This window comes from Heteronotia binoei, chromosome 6 (assembly GCF_032191835.1).
Source record: "Heteronotia binoei isolate CCM8104 ecotype False Entrance Well chromosome 6, APGP_CSIRO_Hbin_v1, whole genome shotgun sequence".
In the NCBI taxonomy this organism is placed as follows: Eukaryota; Metazoa; Chordata; class Lepidosauria; order Squamata; family Gekkonidae; genus Heteronotia; species Heteronotia binoei.
Genome location: NC_083228.1, coordinates 146,257,809 through 146,278,620, shown reverse-complemented (window position 1 = coordinate 146,278,620; position 20,812 = coordinate 146,257,809). Strand labels below are relative to the sequence as shown.

General features: G+C 50.0%; 1 protein-coding gene across 1 annotated transcript; it reads right to left on the bottom strand.

Moving 5' to 3' along the window:
- Nucleotides 1-2,637: 2,637 nt before the first annotated feature.
- LOC132574397 (oocyte zinc finger protein XlCOF6-like) lies at nucleotides 2,638-14,257 on the bottom strand (the record flags this gene model as incomplete). Its single annotated transcript, XM_060242761.1, has 3 exons — nucleotides 2,638-4,963; nucleotides 5,141-5,295; nucleotides 14,143-14,257. Coding segments are annotated over 3 exons (2,481 nt in total), but the record flags the coding sequence as incomplete, so codon positions are not given.
- Between the last annotated feature and the right edge of the window lie 6,555 nt (nucleotides 14,258-20,812).

Sequence of the window (20,812 nt, the reverse complement as noted above, 5' to 3'; positions counted from 1 at the left end):
TTGAGGCAATCTTAGCATTTAACTGTTTCTGCACTCTCTTTGCCCAGTACTTGAAGGTGGCACAGACATCACTTTTGTGTTTAATAGCATATACCCATGCAAACCTGCTGTGGTCATCAACCAAAATTAAGCCAAACCTATTTTTAGAAACACTGGGTGCATACGGCCCCACCAGGTCGGCATGTATTAATTGGAGTGGTCTCTCCGACACACGTACACTCTTTCTGGTCGATGGAACTGCCCTTGATTTGGCTTCTTTACAAACATTGCAATCTAAAAAGGCATTGCATTTGTCAACCTTCACTCCCTCTAATATTTCTAGAGTTTTGTTTATTGTATTGTAGCTGGCGTGACCCAGCCTTCTATGCAGCCTGTGGATGCACCTGTTGTGTGGCTGCCTATTCCACACAGTATGAGCTTTCTCCACATTTTGCATGAGCTCATACACATTGGCTCTTAGAGTGCCTTTAGCCAGCTGTTTACCCTGTTTCAAAATTGCACAGCCCTGCTTATCAAATACTACGGTAAACCCAGCTTTTGCCAGAACAGAGACACTTAACAAGTTAGTTTCTAGCTCTGGCACACATAGCACATTTTCAAACCTGTGTTTGAGTCCCGGAAAATAGATTGCACCTTGGCAAAGAACACTAGATTGTCTCCCATCAGCTAAGCTGACAGTCTTCTGCTCAGCTGGCTTGCAGTCTTGAAGCTCTTCTTCACAGCAGCAGAATATCTGAGTAGCCCCAGAATCCACAATCCAAGGCTGACTCTGCAGTCCCGGACCAGTTCTTACTAGAGTCACCTGGGGAGTCCTTGAAGACTGCTGCCAGCACTTTCTCTGCTGTTGCTGAGGACAAAATCTTTGTAAATGTCCGAGCTGATTACACCGATAGCAGCGCCTCCTCCGCACCTGTAAGGCTTTTTCCTCCTCCTCGGCTTGCCAGCTGGAACCAGCCCCGACAGACCTCGGCTTCTCTTCTTCCTTGGCTCGAGTCTGCTCTCTCTTGATTTCCAGCTGCCTCTGCTCTTCAGCCAGGAGTTTGCCGGTCACATAAGGCAAAGTTAGCTTGTCAGCACCCTGCCCTTCAAATGCTAACACCAGCATGTCATATCTCTCATCCAGAGAGCTCAATAAGATGTACACCTTATCTTCGTCAGCCACGGCCTTCCCTCTTGCTTCAAGGTCTTGGAAACAATTAGACATACCGTCGAGGTGGTCCCTCATCGACTCCCCGGCCAGCATACGTTTCCTGTAGAGCCTCCTCCATAGGGATATCAGCGTGCCTGCTGACTTCTGCATATACACAGCCTTGAGAGCTTCCCAAGCCTCCTTTGCTTTCTGGTGCCCACAGACATGCACCAGCTGGTCGTCTGCAACACTTAGGATGATGTTGGCTAGAGCTTTTTGATCCTTGACGGCCTCTGCCGCTGTGGGATTAGCTGGAGGAGCTGACACACAGTCCCAAAGCCCCTCTTTCTTCAGGAAATGCTCTAACCTCAGCGACCAGGTGTTGTAGTTGGTAGTGGTGAGCTTATCCACCAGCACTGTAGCTGCTGCTGTAGCCATCCTGCTCAGACTCCTCTCAGCCACTGCTGGTCTCACCTCCTAGGCAGCCTCTGGAGCAAGTCAGCGTCCTTCCTCTACCACCTCTCTCTCAGGTCTCAGGTTCTAGGCGCAGCGGAAGCGTGCTGGGCCCATAACCCTGTCGATGCGCGTAGAGAGACCAAGAGGGTGATGCTTAGCGACGCAAGAATGAAGGCTGTACACAGTAGCTGTAAAACCACTATATACATTTATTTACACCAACTCACTCTCCTGACTGACAAAACGCTCCGCTGCACTCCAACTCCTTTATCCCACAATCACCACTGTTACTCTGTACATTTATACATGGGACAGCCAATCAGCAACTTGCTGTGTCATGCTGACTCTGCTTGGCTGATGCAATCCTTCTGGCAGCCAGCCACCAGTTGTCAAGTAGATCATCTACTGCCTCTAGATCTACTTTCTGTTTTGCAGCACATGCTATAAGCTGTCTGTTAACACATAATAGTGACACTCCAGACATGGCTAAATCTCCTGCCATAGTCTGACCATTTTTAACATTTCGTCCTGTTTAGCGTAATATTTCTGTGTACATTCAAGCTTTCTGGAAAAGCTCTTTTGATAGGCTAAGTCGTTACAGTTTCTCCTTGAGTGGATTCTTAAGATGCTGTTGACGATATCCATGCCAAGTGAATTCCTTTGCATTCAAAGAAGTTTTCCCCATGTGGGTTCTCTGGTGCAGCTGCAGAGAGCCACTCCAACTGAATCTCTTTCCACAATCTGAGCTTGTAAAAGATTTCTCCCTGTGTGGATTCTTTGATACAGTTCAAGATAGCCACTCCAGCTTAATTACTTTCCACAGTCTCAGCATTCAAAAGGTTTCTCCCGTGTGGGTCCTCTGATGCCGTTGAAAATTGCAACTCAGACTGAATCTCTTCCCACACTCTGAGCATTCAAAAGGTTTCTCCCCTGTGTGCGTTCTCTGATGCTGTTTTAGAGTGCCTCTGTCACTAATTTTTTTTCCTACAATCTGAACATTTAAAAGATTTCTCCCCTGTGTGGGTCCTCTGATGCCGTTGAAAATGGCCACTCCGACTGAATCTCTTTCCACACTCTGAGCATTCAAAAGGTTTCTCCCCTGTATGGGTTCTCTGATGCTTTTGAAGATCACCACTGTGACTGAATCTCTTTCCACACTCTGAGCATTCAAAAGGTTTCTCCCGTGTGGGTTCTCTGATGCAGTTGAAGATGGTAACTCTGACTGAATCTTTTCCCACACTCTGAGCATTCAAAAGGTTTCTCCCCTGTGTGAGTTCTCTGATGCCGTTGAAGATGGCCGCTCCGACTGAATCTCTTTCCACACTCTGAGCATTCAAAAGGTTTCTCCCCTGTGTGGGTTCTCTGATGCAGTTGAAGATGGTAACTCTGACTGAATCTTTTCCCACACTCTGAGCATTCAAAAGGTTTCTCCCCTGTGTGGGTTCTCTGATGCAGTTTTAGAGTACTACTGTAACTGAATCTCTTCCCACACTCTGAGCATTCAAAAGGTTTCTCCCCTGTGTGGGTTCTCTGATGCTTTTGAAGATTACCACTGTGACTGAATCTCTTTCCACACTCTGAGCATTCAAAAGGTTTCTCCCCTGTGTGGGTTCTCTGATGCAGTTGAAGATGGTCACTCTGACTGAATCTTTTCCCATGGTTTGAACGTTCAAAAGGTTTCTCCCCTGTGTGCGTTCTCTGATGTTGTTTTAGAGTGCCTCTGTCACTAATTTTTTTTCCACACTCTGAGCATTCAAAAGGTTTCTCCCCTGTGTGGGTTCTCTGATGCAGTTTTAGAGTACTACTGCAACTGAATCTCTTCCCACACTCTGAGCATTCAAAAGGTTTCTCCCCTGTGTGGGTTCTCTGATGCTTTTGAAGATTACCACTGTGACTGAATCTCTTTCCACACTCTGAGCATTCAAAAGGTTTCTCCCCTGTGTGGGTTCTCTGATGCAGTTTTAGAGTACTACTGCAACTGAATCTCTTCCCACACTCTGAGCATTCAAAAGGTTTCTCCCCTGTGTGGGTTCTCTGATGCAGTCTTAGAGCACTACTGTGAGTGAATCTCTTTCCACACTCTGAGCATTCAAAAGGTTTCTCCCCTGTATGCGTTCTCTGATGCAGTTGAAGAAGGCTACGCCGACTAAATCTCTTTCCACACTCTGAGCATTCAAAAGGTTTCTCCCCTGTATGCGTTCTCTGATGCAGTTGAAGAAGGCTACGCCGACTGAATCTCTTTCCACACTCTGAGCATTCAAAAGGTTTCTCCCCTGTGTGCGTTCTCTGATGCAGTTGAAGAACGCTACGCTGACTCAATCTCTTTCCACACTCTGAGCATTCAAAAGGGTTCTCCCCTGTGTGGGTTCTCTGATGCAGTCTTAGAGCACTACTGTGAGTGAATCTCTTTCCACACTCTAAGCATTTAAAAGGTTTCTCCCCTGTGTGAGTTCTGTGATGCTGTTGAAGATAGCTACTGCGACTGAATCTTTTCCCACACTCTGAGCATTCAAAAGGTTTCTCCCCTGTGTGGGTTCTCTGATGCAGATTTAGAGTACTACTGCGACCGAATCTCTTTCCACACTCTGAGCATTCAAAAGGTTTCTCCCCTGTGTGAGTTCTCCGATGTTGTTGAAGACAGCCACTCTGACTGAATCTCTTTCCACACTCTGAGCATTCAAAAGGATTCTCCCCTGTGTAGGTTCTCTGATGCTTTTGAAGATCGCCACTGTGACTGAATCTCTTTCCACACTCTGAGCATTCAAAAGGTTTCTCCCCTGTGTGAGTTCTCCGATGCTGTTGAAGACAGCTACTCTGACTGAATCTCTTCCCACACCCTGAGCATTCAAAAGGTTTCTCCCCTGTGTGGGTTCTCTGATGCTTTTTAAGATCACTACTGTGACTGAATCTCTTTCCACACTCTGAGCATTCAAAAGGTTTCTCCCCTGTATGGGTTCTCTGATGCAGTTTTAGAGTACTACTGTCCGTGAATCTCTTCCCACACTCTGAGCATTCAAAAGGTTTCTCCCCTGTGTGGATTCTCTGATGCTTTTGAAGATCACCACTGTGACTGAATCTCTTCCCACACTCTGAGCATTCAAAAGGTTTCTCCCCTGTGTGAGTTCTCTGATGCCGTTGAAGATGGCTACTCCGACTGAATCTCTTTCCACACTCTGAGCATTCAAAAGGTTTCTCCCCTGTGTGAGTTCTCTGATGCTCTTGAAGATGGCCACTGTTACTGAATCTCTTCCCACACTCTGAGCATTCAAAAGGTTTCTCCCCTGTGTGAGTTCTCTGATGCTGTTGAAGATGGCTACTCCGACTGAATCTCTTTCCACAGTCCAAACATTCAAAAGGTTTCTCCCTTGTTTGGGTTCTCTGATGCAGTTTTAGAGTGCTACTGTGACTGAATCTTTTTCCATGGTTTGAACATTCAAAATGTTTCTTTCCTCTTTGTACTCTTTGGTGCACAAGGAGCTGTGATCTATTTCTGAAGTACTTGCTACGCTGAGTGGATGTACATGTCTTAACTATTCTCTTTTTTGGAAAATGTACATTAAACCTTTTTCCTTCTCTCTTCTCATCCATACTGCTGCTTTTCTTTCTGTTAGGTCTGCCTCGATTTCTACTGTTTTCTATCAAATCTTGAACTCGATCTGGCAGCTGCTGCTCAAATTCCTCGCCCTCCTCATTTCTCTGATCATCCCCTGCTGGAATAAAGAGAGAGATCCCTTTAACAAATGGGAGGGCAGATAAGGTCCAAAAACATCTCTGTGACTGCAGCCTCCTCCAGCTTCCCTGATCTTAACCACCTTCCCACTTCTCCAGAATGTCTAGCATAAGAACATAAGAGAAGCCATGTTAGATCAGGCCAATGGCCCATCCAGTCCAACATTCTGTGTCGCACAGCGGCCAAATATATATATATATATATATATATATATATATATATATATATATATATATATATATATGTGTGTGTGTGTGTGTGTATATGTATATATATATATATATACACACACATACACACACTGTGGCTAATAGCCACTGATGGACCTCTGCTCCATATTTTTAGCTAACCCCCTCTTGAAGGTGGCCATGCTTGTGGCCGCCACCACCTCCTGTTGCAGTGAATTCCACATGTTAATCAGCCTTAGCATTTAAGGATGCCTCATCCCCTCAAGAGCCACGGCTGAGCTTGCAATGCCGATTCCCTCCCACACACACACACTCCAGCCTCATCTAGCCAGAAGCCACGCAGGGTTCCTGAATGCCATGAATTTCCAGCAACACAGAAAGATTTATTGAAGATGGTGCTTGGCAACTGAAAAGAATAAGAAGTGATTTAAAAATATCAAAGCAGACAGTATAAGCCAGCACTCTTGCTTCTATTGCTCTGAGGCAGACTTCCAGGTTAATTCAGATCCGAACCTTGGCTGGCTGGCGGGGAATCCCAGGGGAAGTGGAGACTCATCCAGCAGTGCCTCTTGCTGCAATCCATAAAACACCCCAGGGAACGAGGCAAAAGTGTGGGATTTTATCAGAAAGGACCAGGAACCCCAAGAGCTGATCAAAGGGCTTTTTCCGGATGACTCACTGCAGCAATGAACACCCTGCTGTTTCACACAGCAGCACGGGAAAGAAAGCTTTGAGATCAAACTCCTGTAGCTAGAAGGGAGGGGCCCTGTGAACACAGCACTGGATTCTCCCCCAGCCAGCGGTGCTGTAATGCTGAGTGAAACAGAGAAACCTATTTGCACAGCCTGAAATAGCACGCTGGAGGATGAAAAGCTTATTATAGAGCTCTTGCTCAGAAGGAGTTCTTAACCCTCCAAATTTCAGTCCCCTGGCGGCCTCACTCCCTCCTTACCCAGTGGGCTGCATGATTGTACCAAATCTTGATCAGAAAGAACTGAATCAAAAAAACCCCATGGCTACTCCTTGCCTGTTCCCTGGACATGACCGTGCAGGATACTCACTTTCAGCCAGCTCATTTGGGAAGGAAATCTGTTCTTGGGATCCCCTTGAGAAACTCTCCAGTCTTCCTTCGGATGTGAGGATGTTGTCTTTCTCCACCAAAGCCTCTCTTATACTTCTGTCTTCTTTGGTGGGGGGAGTATGGGGGGGAGAGAAAAATCATTCTTATCAGAGCCGGATATACATATTTTTGAGCACAAAAATATGGTTTTAAAAACGGAATACTTTTTTCTATCAGGATTACTTTGAGAAAGAGATCAGATCAGAGTTTCAAGCGGACACACTGGCAAGGGGGAAATGAGTGAAGTTGCCTCTTCCGACTCTACTGGTGGAACACAGAGAGGGGCAGAGTTTGCCTGGGGAAGAAAATAAAGGGCGAGCACAGACAAAAGCTAAAAGGGAGCCCTGCTTTCCCCCTTCACCCAGGCTCCCCACCCTCTCTCCCTGTGAATGAGGAAGGAGGGTCCTCTCAAGGTTTCTCCTGAGGGACTACATGACCTGTCAGTGCAGCAAATTTATTTCCCTTTGCCTAAGAAACGGGCTGTGCTGCTGCCCCCATTGCCTTGGGGGGAAAACGGATGTATTGAAACTAAAGTAGAGTGGAGTAGAGCAGCAAACTCTAGTAGAGCAGCAGTAGTGGTGGCGGGGAATATCCTTCTATATCCTTCTTAAAATGTGGTGCCCAAAACTGAAAAGAGGAAGCTAGCCAGCAAAAGCAGCCCTGTGCATCCTCCCCCAACATTCCCATCGCAATTACAGAAAACAGAGAGGCCCTAGGCGCCCGCAAGTACATGGCAAGCCATTTGACATTGGCAGCTTCAATTCCAACCAATTGTCCTTCAACTTTACAGGAATCCACGGTCCAGCAGCTGCTGAGGAAATAACGTAGTGTTCCAAATCCCAAGTAGTCTAGTACAGCATATAAATCTTGCGCACAGCAGTCTTGAACACAGTGATGAGGTAGTGTTTTATATCCCCCCGTTTCACTAGAAGCGTTGACCAGCTTTCATACAGAGCATGGCAAGATTCCTATTATTGCACACCATTAAGCTACAAACTCCAAGGTCTTGCCAATTGTGCAGTTGTGAGAGCCTGCAAGCTCTCCCACCCCCCTTCCTCCCCAAGGGAGGAGCCTCAGCCAGTGGAGAAAAGAGAGATTTTGATCTGTAGCTCCTGTGCGATTGAGCAAGCCTGGCAAGGCAAGCTGTGATGCAGAAGGAAGCAAGAGGTGGGGAGAAGGAAGCAGATGACAGCCAGTTGCTCAGGGGACCTTATAGCAGCCCTCGGAGGGCCTGAATCAGCCCCCAGGCCGCATGTTTCACACCCCTGATTTAGGCTATAGTTGGAATACTTATGTAGTAACAAGGAAAGGAAAGGAAAGGAAAGGAAAGGAAAGGAAAGGAAAGGAAAGGAAAGGAAAGGAAAGGAAAGGAAAGGAAAGGAAAGGAAAGGAAAGGAAAGGAAAGGAAAGGAAAGGAAAGGAAAGGAAAGGAAAGGAAAGGAAAGGAAAGGTCCCCTGTGCAAGCACCAGTCGTTTCCGACTCTGGGGTGACGTTGCTTTCACAACTAGAGGTACTATCTAATACCAGGTATTTCATGCATAAGACAGAACAGTGAGCTTTTCATGATTTTCTGTTGCTGAGCTTTATAAACCGCACTGTTTAATGATGTCTCGGTTTTACATCCTTCATAAATCTTTCTATGTTTTAGAAGGGCCAGCATTAGGAAAAGAGAAATCAGAATCTAGCCCCTTCCAGAGTCTTTCTGAGGATCTCTGTTCTGGGCCAGCCTGAGCTCAGCATGAAATCCTCAGTGGAGGAGGACTCCTCAGGAGAAAGGGAGTCACACATGGCTGGCTCTGAGTCAGCAGAAGCAGGAAACAGGCTGATGAGCTGCAGGCTGATGAAGACTCACCACCACCAGCTGATCCAGAGCCACCACCCAGCCCTGATGCAGCAGCTGAGGCTGAAGTAATTAAGAGAGGCTGAGGGACTTGGGAATCTTCAGTCTGGAGAAGAGGAGGCTGAGGGGGACATGATTGCTCTCGTGAAGTATTTCAAGGGCTGTCATTTAGAGCAAGGTGGGGAGCAGTTCATGTTGGCAGTAGAGGAAAGGACTTGTGTGGAGAAACGCCATCTTAAGTAATGTTGGTGCTTGGTTAGAGGGGCAGGAAGTTCTTTAGCCTTCCCCTCATTCCCTCCTCCCTTCTGGAGTTAAACCAGCAACTCTATGGGAAAAGCCTCCTAGAGGGACAGGAAGTTCTTTTTGTTTGTTTTTTAATTTGAGTTAGGTGGAAAAAGGTCAGTTCTCGGCTGGCGCTCAGGAAGAGAGCTTGCCAGCCTGTGGGCTCCTGCCTGTGGGACCCCAGGCAGTCATTCACAAGGTAGGGCAAGTTTACACCAGGGACGAGAGGATGCGTTTATATCCACCTTTATTTGTCCCTCTGGTTGCTGTTCAGGTGCTGTGCTAAACTTTTGCATGTAACTGTTTTTTGTTTTTATTTTTTTCTTTCTCTTCTTATTAAACATTTTTACTGTTTGGATGTTGGCAGTCAAACTCTGAACCACATAGATCCCCAACTGCTTTAGACCATGCTGCTTTATGAAGGGGGCCCCGGGGAAGGGGGAAGGCATGCAGTTGGATAAGGTGCCAATCCTCCAGGGGTTCCCCGAAGAAGTGCTGTGGTCTCTGTGATACCCAAGTACAGGGTGGCAGAGGACCTTGAGGCCTGGCCTCAGAGCTGGAGAGGGGATTGGGAGTCCTGTTCCTCTCAATCTGAACCCCTAGACTGAGCAGGTGGTGGCAGCGAGCCCAAGTGGCCGGAGGAGAAATAGCTCCCTCCAGGAGTTGGCGACTCAATAGGGAGCTGACGGGACCGGGTCTGAAGGCAGAATCGGGCCGGTTCCGTCATATTTGGCGGCAGCGGTGGGATCAGAACAAACAGAGAACTTGATTGGCCAGGCATTTCTTTTTATTTGGCATTTTGAATTTGATACGTGCAAGCACCCAGAGGAAGCAACAGAGGTTTTGTTTTATTTTCGGGTCAACTGGAGTAGGGAAAGTTTAGTTTAGTTAGGATGGAGCGTGCCAAGAGACGGGACATCCTGAAGATGACAAAGCCACAGCTCCAGGAAGAGTGTGCAAAGGAAAAGCTGGAGTGTGACAACATGACTGTAGCAGATATGCAAGACCTCCTGTTGGAGCATTATCAGCATGCAGGGGCACCTGCAGAAGTGCACCCCACCCAGTCAGAAGCAACTTTACGGCTACAATTGGAACTGGAGAGAATGCGTATCGAGGCAGACCGAGACCGCAGACGGGAGGAAAGAGAGGAGGAAAGAGAGAGGGATGAAAGACAAGCTGAGATCCGCAGACGGGAGCAGGAAGAGCAACGTCACCATGAGCTTGAGGTGCTACATCTGAAAGCTGAACAAAGCAAAAAGATCAAAGTCACCCCCAAAGACTTTGCAGTGTACAAAGAGGGAGAAGACCCCTCTATATACCTCTCCAACTTTGAGAAGGCAGCCAAACAGTGGGGAATTGCGGAGGAAGACTATATGTCTTACCTCTGTAGCATCCTGACTGGAGAACTTGCAGCCATCTATCACAGCATGCCTATGGAAGATGGGGGGATAACTTTTGCAACCTATAAAGCCACTGTCTTTAAAAGGTTTAGACTGGGGGCAGACCACTTCCGAAAGCAGTTCAGGGGTTTAGCCCCACCAGAATGTAAATCCTATTCTGAATTTGGTGTAAAGCTAGGTGATCTTGGGAAGAGATGGGTAGAGGAAGAAAAAGCCCAGGATTTTAAGGCTTTGTTTCAGTTGTTGATTTTAGACCAGTTCTACTTCAGACTTCCCAAAGAGTTGAAATGCCTGGTAAAAGATAGGAAACCTAAAACCATTACAGAGGCCTCAGAACTGGCGGACGAGCTGGTGCAGAACAGAGAGGGGTTGAATTGGATCCTTTCCCAGTTGGGAAAGGGACAAAAGGGGTCCCTAAGGGGTGGGAAGGAACAACCGTCACCCAAAAGGGAAGGGAAACCTGCCCAGGAAGAGGGTAGGAAATCCCCTGATTTGACTAATCAGGATCGGCCCCAGATTCGAACGTGCTACAACTGTGGCCGACCTGGGCACTTAAGGTCGGCCTGCCCAGAGCTGCAAGCTGAAACCCCCAGACCCACAACAAAAGCACCAGTCACTCCAAAGGTGAAGGAGGAGTATGTGGCCCTGGTAAGCCATGAATGTCTTTTCACCAGAATGGAGCCTGCAGAGGCCTGGAGTGATTTTGTTGAACCAGTAAGGCTTAAGGACTGGTTGGTTTTGGGATATGCTGACACTGGCTCTTCAGTCACCCTTGTGAGGGCAGATCTGGTGTCAGAAGCTGACATTGTCCCTGATATGGCATTCAGAATCAAGGGGGTTCTGGGACCACCCGCCAAGATTCCTGTGGCCCGGATGCCAGTGGAATGGCAAGGATCAGCAGGTCTTATGGAGGTTGGGGTAATGAAGGAACAGACAGTTCCAGTGTTACTGGGCCGGGATTTGTTGGTTGGCCAGTACACTATCAATGCTGTAACCCGCAGCCAAACCCTCAGAGGAAAGTGGGAGGAGGGAGGCAACTTTAGGGAAGCCACCTCGGCACCAAGCAGGGAGGGGGACATAGCCCAGGTTACTGAGGACGAAGAGAGGTCAGTCACCCAGGAGGGGGAGGACCAGCCTGTCTCAAGCCCTGAAGGAGGGTGTGCCCAATGGGAAGAGGGGTGCCAATTCACCAAAGGGCAGCAGGATGCTGTGGAGCCTTCCAGGCAGGAAGGAGTTCAGTTGGTTGAGGGGGCGGAGAACCCAAATCAAACTTTGGCTGAGTGTCCTGGGAATAGTGGGACTATGGGTGGCTTGGAGGAGCTGAGGGCAGAGAGTCTAGGAGAACCAGAAACTTTCCTGTCAGAGATCCAAAGTGACCCTAGTCTGGAACCGCTGCGTAAGGTAGCAAGGGCCCAGGAAGTGGAGTTCTCAGAAACTCTGACTGAACAAGTGGTATGGAAGCAGGGTCGCTTATATAGGCTCTGGTTGCCACCTGGTAGACGAGTGACTTGGGAAGCAGTTCAACAGCTTGTGGTTCCCAGGAAATACAGGCTGAAGCTCTTGGAGCTGCCACATGACATTCCATCTGCTGGACACTTAAGGATTAACAAGACCAGACAGAGGCTTTTGTTAAATTTTTACTGGCCGAAGCTGGCTCAGGATGTGAGGGACTACTGCAAGTCGTGTCCAACCTGCCAAAAGGTGGGCAAAAGTGAGTGCAAAGCACGAGCTCCTTTGCAGTCCCTTCCTATCATGGGAGAGGCATTCCAAAGGGTAGGAATCGACATTGTGGGCCCATTCCCAAAACCTACTCAGAGAGGCAAACGGTTTATATTAACTATTGTGGACCACGCAACCAGATACCCAGAAGCAGTGCCTCTAGTCTCCACTGATGCTCCAGTAGTAGAAGAAGCCCTGATCAAGGTGTTCTGTCAACTGGGGTTTCCTGCTGAAATTCTGACAGACAGGGGGCGTAACTTTCTGTCAGAACTAATGGTGTGGTTGTGGAAATGCTGTGAAGGGAGACATCTGAAAACCACAGCCTACCATCCTCAGTCAAATGGGTTAACTGAGAGGTTTAATGGGACTTTGAAAGGAATGCTAAGAGCCTATGTTGATACTCATCCCCAAGACTGGGATGAAAAACTGCCACAATTATTAATTGCTTATAGAGAGGTACCCCAGGAATCCACCGGGTTCTCTCCTTTTGAACTTATGTTTGGCAGAAGGGTCAGGGGACCTCTAGACCTGGTCAAGGAGAGATGGGAGGAGAAAATCCCAAAAGCTAAGATGTCAGTAGTGGACTATGTGTTGTCTTTCAGGGAACGACTGAAAGAGATGATGTATCTGGTGAGGGAGAACCTACTCAAAGATCCGGACTTTGATAAACGGTTTTTTGTTGCCACCGAAGCCTCAGACCATGGGATTGGGGCTGTTTTGATGCAGGACTGGGATGAGACCAAACATCCTGTAGCTTACCTGAGCAGGAAGCTCATTCCTCGAGAAAAGAACCTGTCTGCAGTACAAAAAGAGTGTCTAGGAGTTGTATGGGCGCCAGACAAACTTCGCCCTTATTTGTGGGGACAAGAGTTCACCCTCCTGACTGACCACTCCTCTCTGCAATGGTTACAGACTATGAAGACCACCAATTCTAAATTGCAGAGATGGTCCTGGAGGATTCAGGAGTACAATATGAAGATTGAGCACGTTGCTGGACGCTACTATGTGATCGCAGACTTTCTATCCAGAAAGGATGGTGACACTTAAGGTGTCAGCCTTCATGTATTGGAGAAATACCTGACTGTTTGTGTAATATTTTGGGTAATGGGTTTCTCCTTGTTTGTTTGGATTCTGCTACGGGGTCACCTCTGTAGGAGGTAACCCCTCCGGCTCAGAATTTAAGGAGGGGGACGTGTGGAGAAATGCCATCTTAAGTAATGTTGGTGCTTGGTTAGAGGGGCAGGAAGTTCTTTAGCCTTCCCCTCATTCCCTCCTCCCTTCTGGAGTTAAACCAGCAACTCTAGGGGGAAAGCCTCCTAGAGGGGCAGGAAGTTCTTTTGGTTTTTTTTATTTGAGTTAGGTGGGAAAAGGTCAGTTCTCGGCTGGCGCTCAGGAAGAGAGGTTGCCAGCCTGTGGGCTCCTGCCTGTGGGACCCCAGGCAGTCATTCACAAGGTAGGGCAAGTTTACACCAGGGACGAGAGGATGCGTTTATATCCACCGTTGTTTGTCCCTCTGGTTGCTGTTCAGGTGCTGTGCTAAACTTTTACATGTAACTGTTTTTGTTTTTATTTTTTTCTTTCTCTTCTTATTAAACATTTTTCCTGTTTTGAATGCTGGCAGTCAAATTCTGTACCACATAGATCCCCAACCGCTTTAGACCACGCTGCTTTATGAAGGGGGCCCCGGGGAAGGGGGAAGACATGCAGTTGGATAAGGTGCCAATCCTCCAGGGGTTCCCCGAAGAAGTGCTGTGGTCTCTGTGATACCCAAGTACAGGGTGGCAGAGGACTTTGAGGCCTGGCCTCAGAGCTGGAAAGGGGGATTGGGAGTCCTGTTCCTTTCAATCTGAACCTCTAGACTGAGCAGGCGGTGGCAGCGAGCCCAAGTGGCCGGAGGAGAAATAGCTCCCTCCAGGAATTGGCGACTCAATAGGGAGCTGACGGGACCGGGTCTGAAGGCAGAATCGGGCCGGTTCCGTCACAACTTGTAATAACAGGTTTAAATTAAGAGAGGGAACGTACATGCTGGATATTAGGGGAAACTTTTTAACAGCAAGAGTTGTTCAACGGTGGAATTGGTGGCAGCCTGCATGTTGTGGAAGCAACACGTCGTCCTCTTAGATTTTGTTACCACAACACCTGACCCTTTCTGTGTTTGATCCTAGTAAGTATCTGGAGAGGCCTCAAAATGATGCATTGCTGTGCAATAGTTTGCTTCATGCATTATCCCATGTGGAGCAATTCACACCTTTGGCACCTGTGGAAGATCCTCCTTACCCAGAGAGATTACGCTCAGATAGTTATCCTGCATGACTTCTCTGTAGAGAGTTTTCTGGCCCGGATCCAGCAGGTCCCATTCTGCTGGGGTGAAACAGACAGACACCTCCTCAAAGGAAAAGGGGCACTGGAAGAAAAAGCAGATTCCCTCATCAGGGATGATGCCAGGCAGAGATTGCACACTGGAAGGGAGCAGTCTGGGATGGAACGGGATGTATGTCTTGGCATAGGTCAAAGTAGTGGTATTCAGAGCCTCTCTCACCTGGACCACTGTAGAAACTGCAGGAAGAAAAACACCCCTGATAAAGAAGGAGGAACCCAGGCTGTCCCCTGCTCATTTCCCCTACCTGGACTGGAGGTAAAGCAGATGTTTCCACACCTCTGGAATGACTCAACAGCATCTCTCCACTGCCTGTTAGGAAGAGAAAGGAGGAAGGGTGTTTGTTGCGACTTCCTTTTCCAGTTGCTTGTTTGTTCCTCGCTTCACACACTCCCTTCCCAGAAGCTGGAAACCTTGCCCCGTGTACACTCAACACATCCTTTTACTAAATTCTGGGAGAAGCAGAAGAGAAGTACCCATGAGCCTCAGGGGGTGATAAATGCTGCCAACATATTCCAGGCTTCTGTGAGACCTGAAATGTGCCCTGTGAACTCTGCAGTTCCAAAGGTCACAGCATCCCTGCTGGATCAGACCAAACGGCCAGGAATCCCCTTCTCCTGCCAGCTGGCAGTGGGCCCTTCAGTCTGGACTGGGGGTGGAAAAAGTGGGGGGTGGAAATGACATGGCTTTACTTGAGCGCTTCTGGAGAATCCAGGGTAGCATCCGTGCCAAGCCTCATCCCAAGGCCCTCCCCGAATCTGCTGGGATGCCAGGCCCATCTGGTCACCCCTCCTGCAGCACCCGATTTCCTACAGTGGCCTGCCAGGCGCCCCTATAAGAGAGGGCCTACAAGCTAAATTTCCGCATGGTTATTTGACTCTTATGAACTGGTTTTCAGTGTTTAGCAAAGCCCCAGAAGGCAGAGGCTCCCCATATTCTCCGGGATGAATAGCTCTGCCCAGGTTTGTCTAATTTTACTTCTCTATTTTGAGCCACCCTGAGTTCCTCCTATGGAAGGAAGGTGAGACATGAATGTTCTAATTAATGGGAGGAACTGCCCTCTATAATTCTTTCTAATCCCTTTCAGAAGAATGACAGTCAGTGGACATTCAGTGATATGTGCAGAAGTACTGAATTCTTTTCCTGACCTGAACTCTCCACCCACCACATTCATGGGGTTCCCCAAGTGTATACAGGCAAAATGAGTCCTTACCCCAAGAGAGGGCATCTTGGGCACCCTCCTGGGCCTGCGCCCTCTGCCCTTCCTCCAAGGAACCTCGTTCTGCCTCAGGGAATGGAGCTTCTCTCTCCAGGGATGGTCCCCACATCTGAAAGAGCAGCGAGTGAGAAGGGGAAGAGATGGAACGGAGAAGAGACCAAGCAACGGATCCTGCCCCACTCCCAGACTCTGCACTCTTCCATCAGCAGACCCAGTGAGACATCTGGAGTGAGATAAGAAATTCTCTAGCAAAGGAGGCTGCTGAAGGAGGCTGTTAAAGCTCCCATTTGGATGATTAACACTTGGGCAAATATATCTCGGGGAAACTTTAGGATAAGGTCTGATATCCTTGCTTCAATTGGATACAGCTGGAGGAAACCCCCTCACCTGCTCTGCCTGCCTCTTCTCCTCGGCCTGACTCAGGAGGAAACCTTCAGCCAAGGCCACCGCCTGGGAACTGGTCTCCGGCCCACATTCCCTGACCCAGCGCTGCATTTCCTGGGGCAGGAGGGCTAGGAACCTCTCCAGGATCAGCAGCTCCACCATCTGCTTCTTGGAGTTCCTCTCTGGCTTCAGCCAGTGGCTGCAGAGTCGATGGAGCCGGCTGCAAACCTCTTGAGGCCCATCAGCCTCACGGTACTGGAACTGCCGGAAGTGTTGGCCATGCACCTCTGAGATCTCTGTGACCTGAGAAGGTGTCTCTGGCACGGGGCTTTCCCAGCCTTCACCACCACCCCCAGCTTGGGTGGGAGGGGGGCCTTTGCTTGCTGTCTTGCCAGCTGCAGCTCCTTCTGGGTCCTGCTCTTCCATCTCCCTCCCCTTCGCTTGGGTCACCTTCGACTGGATAGAGATGTTTTGAGTCACTTGACTGTAAAGAGATACAGAGACAGTCACATGTCACAAAAAAGCAAATGAGAATTGCCCTAGTGGATCAGGACTTAAGTGTTGTATGACACAGCAAGCTATTTTAGAGATGCTCCTGAGTTCTCGGGAAAGTTAATGGTCTCTGTTTGGCTCCTAAAGGGCGTTACAAGCTTAGCCTCTCACTACATGGGTTCAGTCTGTCCAAGGGGCTAATTCTTAAGTTAAACTGGGGCCCCAAAAGGACCAGGGGGACTGGTGACCCCTTAACTGTTGTCTGTATCTCTGCAATAGACCTGAGGTCCTAGGCGAGAGCAGCTTTCAAAAGCCATGGGGGTCCCCCTTTGAACTGTGGGGTTCACCTGTTAGATCTCCAGCAAACACGTCTTTTGGGGATGCTGAAAACCAGCTCCTCATGGCTCTCATCACAACTAGAAGGAGACTCTCAAGGCAGTTGCAGGGGCTACTCACGTAACTACAGGGTCTCAGTTAATTACTCTCAAGATTCCACAGTTACGAAGAGACATTTACATATCCATCTACAATTCTGATATTTACTTCTCTATGATTCTCTCCAGAATTAAATCCAAACAAATGGTGACCAGGTAAACTGAGCTTGCTATCCCTGTTTGGTCCTTGCATCTCTTAAGCATCTTCATTAGAACATAAGAACATGAGAGAAGCCATGTTGGATCAGGCCAATGGCCCATCCAGTCCAACACTCTGTCACACAGTGGCAAAAATTTTTATACATACACACACACTGTGGCTAATAACCACTGATGGACCTCTGCTCCATATTTTTATCTAAAACCCTCTTGAAGGTGGCTATGCTTGTGGCCGCCACCACCTCCTGTGGCAGTGAATTCCACATGTTAATCACCCTTTGGGTGAAGAAGTACTTTCTTTTATCCGTTTTAACCTGGCTGCTCAGCAATTTCATCGAATGCCCACGAGTTCTTGTATTGTGAGAAAGGGAGAAAAGGACTTCTTTCTCTACTTTCTCCATTCCATGCATAATCTTGTAAACCTCTATCATGTCACCCCGCAGTCGACGTTTCTCCAAGCTAAAGAGTCCCAAGCGTTTCAACCTTTCTTCATAGGGAAAGTGTTCCAGCCCTTTAATCATTCTAGTTGCCCTTTTCATAAGAATGACCTTTTTATTAGGTTGTATGCTAGTTTGCTGGTCAGTGGGAAAGTGCCGTAACTAGCCACCGGCCACTCTGGTTTGGGGTTCAACCCAGGCAGGTCCCAGAATAGCCCCCACTTCACCTTCCCAACCCTCCTTCACCCGCCCACACACCGGGGGGGGGGGGGTCCTGACAGGTGACTCCTGAAGCGTCAGAAGGACCCAGGCCCATAAAGGCTTCCCTGGAGAAAGGGGGGATCGAACCCGTCTCTCCCAGATAAGAGTCCTTGCATTAACCGCACGACACCCCACTGGCTCTCAGCTGGTCCCGGGCAGTTCAGGTGTGCGGGGGGGGGGGGGAAGGGGGCGGGGGGGGTGCAGCAGAAGACGTGCGGGAGGAAGGGGATGGAGTCTGGGGAATGGCCGGGGGGCCCTCGATGCTCTTGGCCGCAGCAGCATCCAGGGGGCTCCAGGCGTGGCTCCTCCCCCCCCCCCGTCTCCCTTGGGTGCTGCAAGGCCCCCTTCCCCACCTGGCCGCCTCGCCTTCCCCTCCTCCGGCCCTCGGAGCTGCTGCAGCCTTTGCAACCGGGGGGAGGGTCGCAGGAGGCCCGGCTGCTGCTCTCTCCTTCCGCCCCTCCTGCCCCACCGGCGCAGCCCCCCACCCCCGGCAGCAGAGCTTGCACGTCTTCCGTTCCGGGCCGCTTTGCAAATGCCGGGCCCGGGCATGCAAGCCTTCCTCCCCTCCCCTTCCTGGTTTCCGGGCTAGGGAAGGGGCTCCAGCGCCCCCTGGGTCCGGCCTCTGCTCTGCCGGGATTGCAGCTCTCCCGGACGCCTCTCCGTAGGGCGGGACCGCTTTGTGTGGCAGAACAACAAAATAATCCTGCCCCTTTTGCGGGGAGAGCTCAGCCTTGCAGCCTTCCTGCCTCGTTGCAGAAGGAAGGAGGTTTCTTCTCTTGCAAACGAGGGGGGAGGATCAGTCTTTGAAATGGGGGGGGGGACATGAGCCCTCTGGGATGCCCCCACAAGCATCACATCCCTGCCCAGAATCCTAGGCAGGCAGCCCGGCAGCTGCTTTCCCCTTGCATTCTGGGAGCCGCCTTCCACTAAATCAGAGGCCCCCCCCCTCCGTCCATCCAGACCAGTGTCCACTCAACCTGGCAGGGCCCCCCCAGGACCTCGCTAGTCTTTCATATCACTTCCTCCCCCCAATCTGGACACGCCAAGCGGATGCTCTTCCCTTGAACCACAGCCCCCGCTCCCCAAATCCCAGCTTTCCTTTCAGCCTACAGACGGTGCTAGTCCTCAGTGCTCTCAGGCAGCCGCCCAGCCCTGGGGCCCATCACAGTCAGTGTTGTCTGCTCAGACGGCAGCAGCTCTGTAGGGTCTCAGGCCGAGGTCTTTCACGTCCGTTTAACTGGAGGTGCCAGGATTGAACCAGGTATGCTCTTCTACCACTGAGCCATGAGCCTCTGGGCCGTGGAAGGGGCACTCTGCCTCATGCTGAAGGACCATTCATCTCTCAAGTGCCCATCGTTGTGACTGGCAGCTGCTCTCTTGCATGCACCTGGCCTTTTAAACTGGCGACTGGACTGGGGCTCTTCTGCAGGCAAATCAGATTCTCTGTTGCTGAGCCCCCCCTCCCGGTTGGGATTTTCTCCCCCACCCCCAAAGTGATTCCTGTGTATAAGATTGACAAGGCCACCTCATTACTTGACCGAATGGGCCAGAGGGCAACAGGAGCTGACCTCCTGCGTCCTTCGCAGGGAAGTCTTTGTGTCTGGGGCTTCCTGGTCTCCCCACTGCCGTTCAAAGCCCCGTCTCCTTTCCTCCAAGGCAGGAAGTGGGCAGGGGAAGTCACAGCTGATGTGGTGAACAGGACTGACAAGGACAGAAAGTTTTTATTTTAAAAAATCCTCTCCATAAGTGGGTGTTGAACATGCAGACTGGCCTACTTCACAGGGTTGTTCTGGTTGTTTTTCCACCAAGCCTCCCAGTGGGGCACTGAGACTTACAAGCACACGCTGCATGGGCGGGGGGGGGGCTCTCTTTACCCTTACAGTGGAGCGACAGTCCCTTCCATAAGCAGGTAATTGGCCTCACTAATTCATGCAGGGTCAAATCTTTAAGAATGCAAGGAAGGCCCACGTTCAGTGGCAGCTTTCCTCTTAATTCTGGTTTGGGGGCCACAAAGAGGGCTGCCTGGTCCTAATTTTGCAAACAAACAGAAAATAAGGCTGTACAATCAGAAATAAAACACTTTGTGATGTTATAAATTCACAACACGCTGTTATCAGATTTTAACCCCCAATTCACAATTGTGTTAAATTTATGGCGGCAGCTAGGAGAATTCGTGAGGATTATGTAAAGAAGGGGTCCTGAACTGATGGTATCTCTTCATTAGACCTGAAGGGTTAGGCAAGAGCACCTCTTTCAAAAGCCACGGGGCCTTTGAACAGCGGGGTTCACCTGGTAGATCTCCAGCAAACTGCCTTGAGGAGACTCCCGTAACCACAGGGGCTCAGTTAATTACTCTCAACATTCCACAGTTACGAAGATACATTTACATATCCATCTCCAATTCTGGTATTTCAATCTCTATGATTCTCCCCAGAATTAAATCCAAACAAATGGTGACCAGGTAAACTGAGCTTGCTATCCCTGTTTGGTCCTTGCATCTCTTAAGCATCTTCATTAGGTTGTATGCTAGTTTGCTGGTCAGTGGGAAAGGGCCGTAACTAACTGCCAGCGACCACTCTGGTTTGGGGTTCAATCCAGGCACGGCCCAGAATAGCGCCCTCTTCACCTTCCCAACCCCCCCTCACCCGTCCACACACCACGGGGGGACCTGACAGAAGGACCCAGGCCCATAAAGGCTTCCCTGGAGAAGGGGGGGATCGAACCCGGCTCTCCCAGATCAGAGTCCCTGCATTAACCGCACGACACCCCACTGGCTCTCAGCTGGTCCCGGGCAGTTCAGGTGTGCGGGGAAAGGGGGCGGGGGGGGGGTGCAGCAGAAGACGTGCGGGAGGAAGAGGATGGAGTCTGGGGAATGGCAAAGGGCCCTTCTTGATCCTCTTGGCGGCGGCGGCAGCAGCATCCAGGGGGCTCCAGGCGCGCCTCCTCTCCCCCCCCCCCCCCGTCTCCCTTGGGTGCTGCAAGGCCCCCTTCCCTACCTGGCCGCCTCGCCTTCCCCTCTCCGGCCCTCGTGGCGCTCGGAGCTGCTGCTGCTTTTGCAACCGGGGGAGGGTCGCAGGAGGCCCGGCTGCTGCTCTTCCCTTCGGCCCCTCCTGCCCCACCGCCGCAGCCCCCCACCCCCGGCAGCAGAGCTTGCACGTCTCCCGTTGGGGGGGGGGGCCTTTGC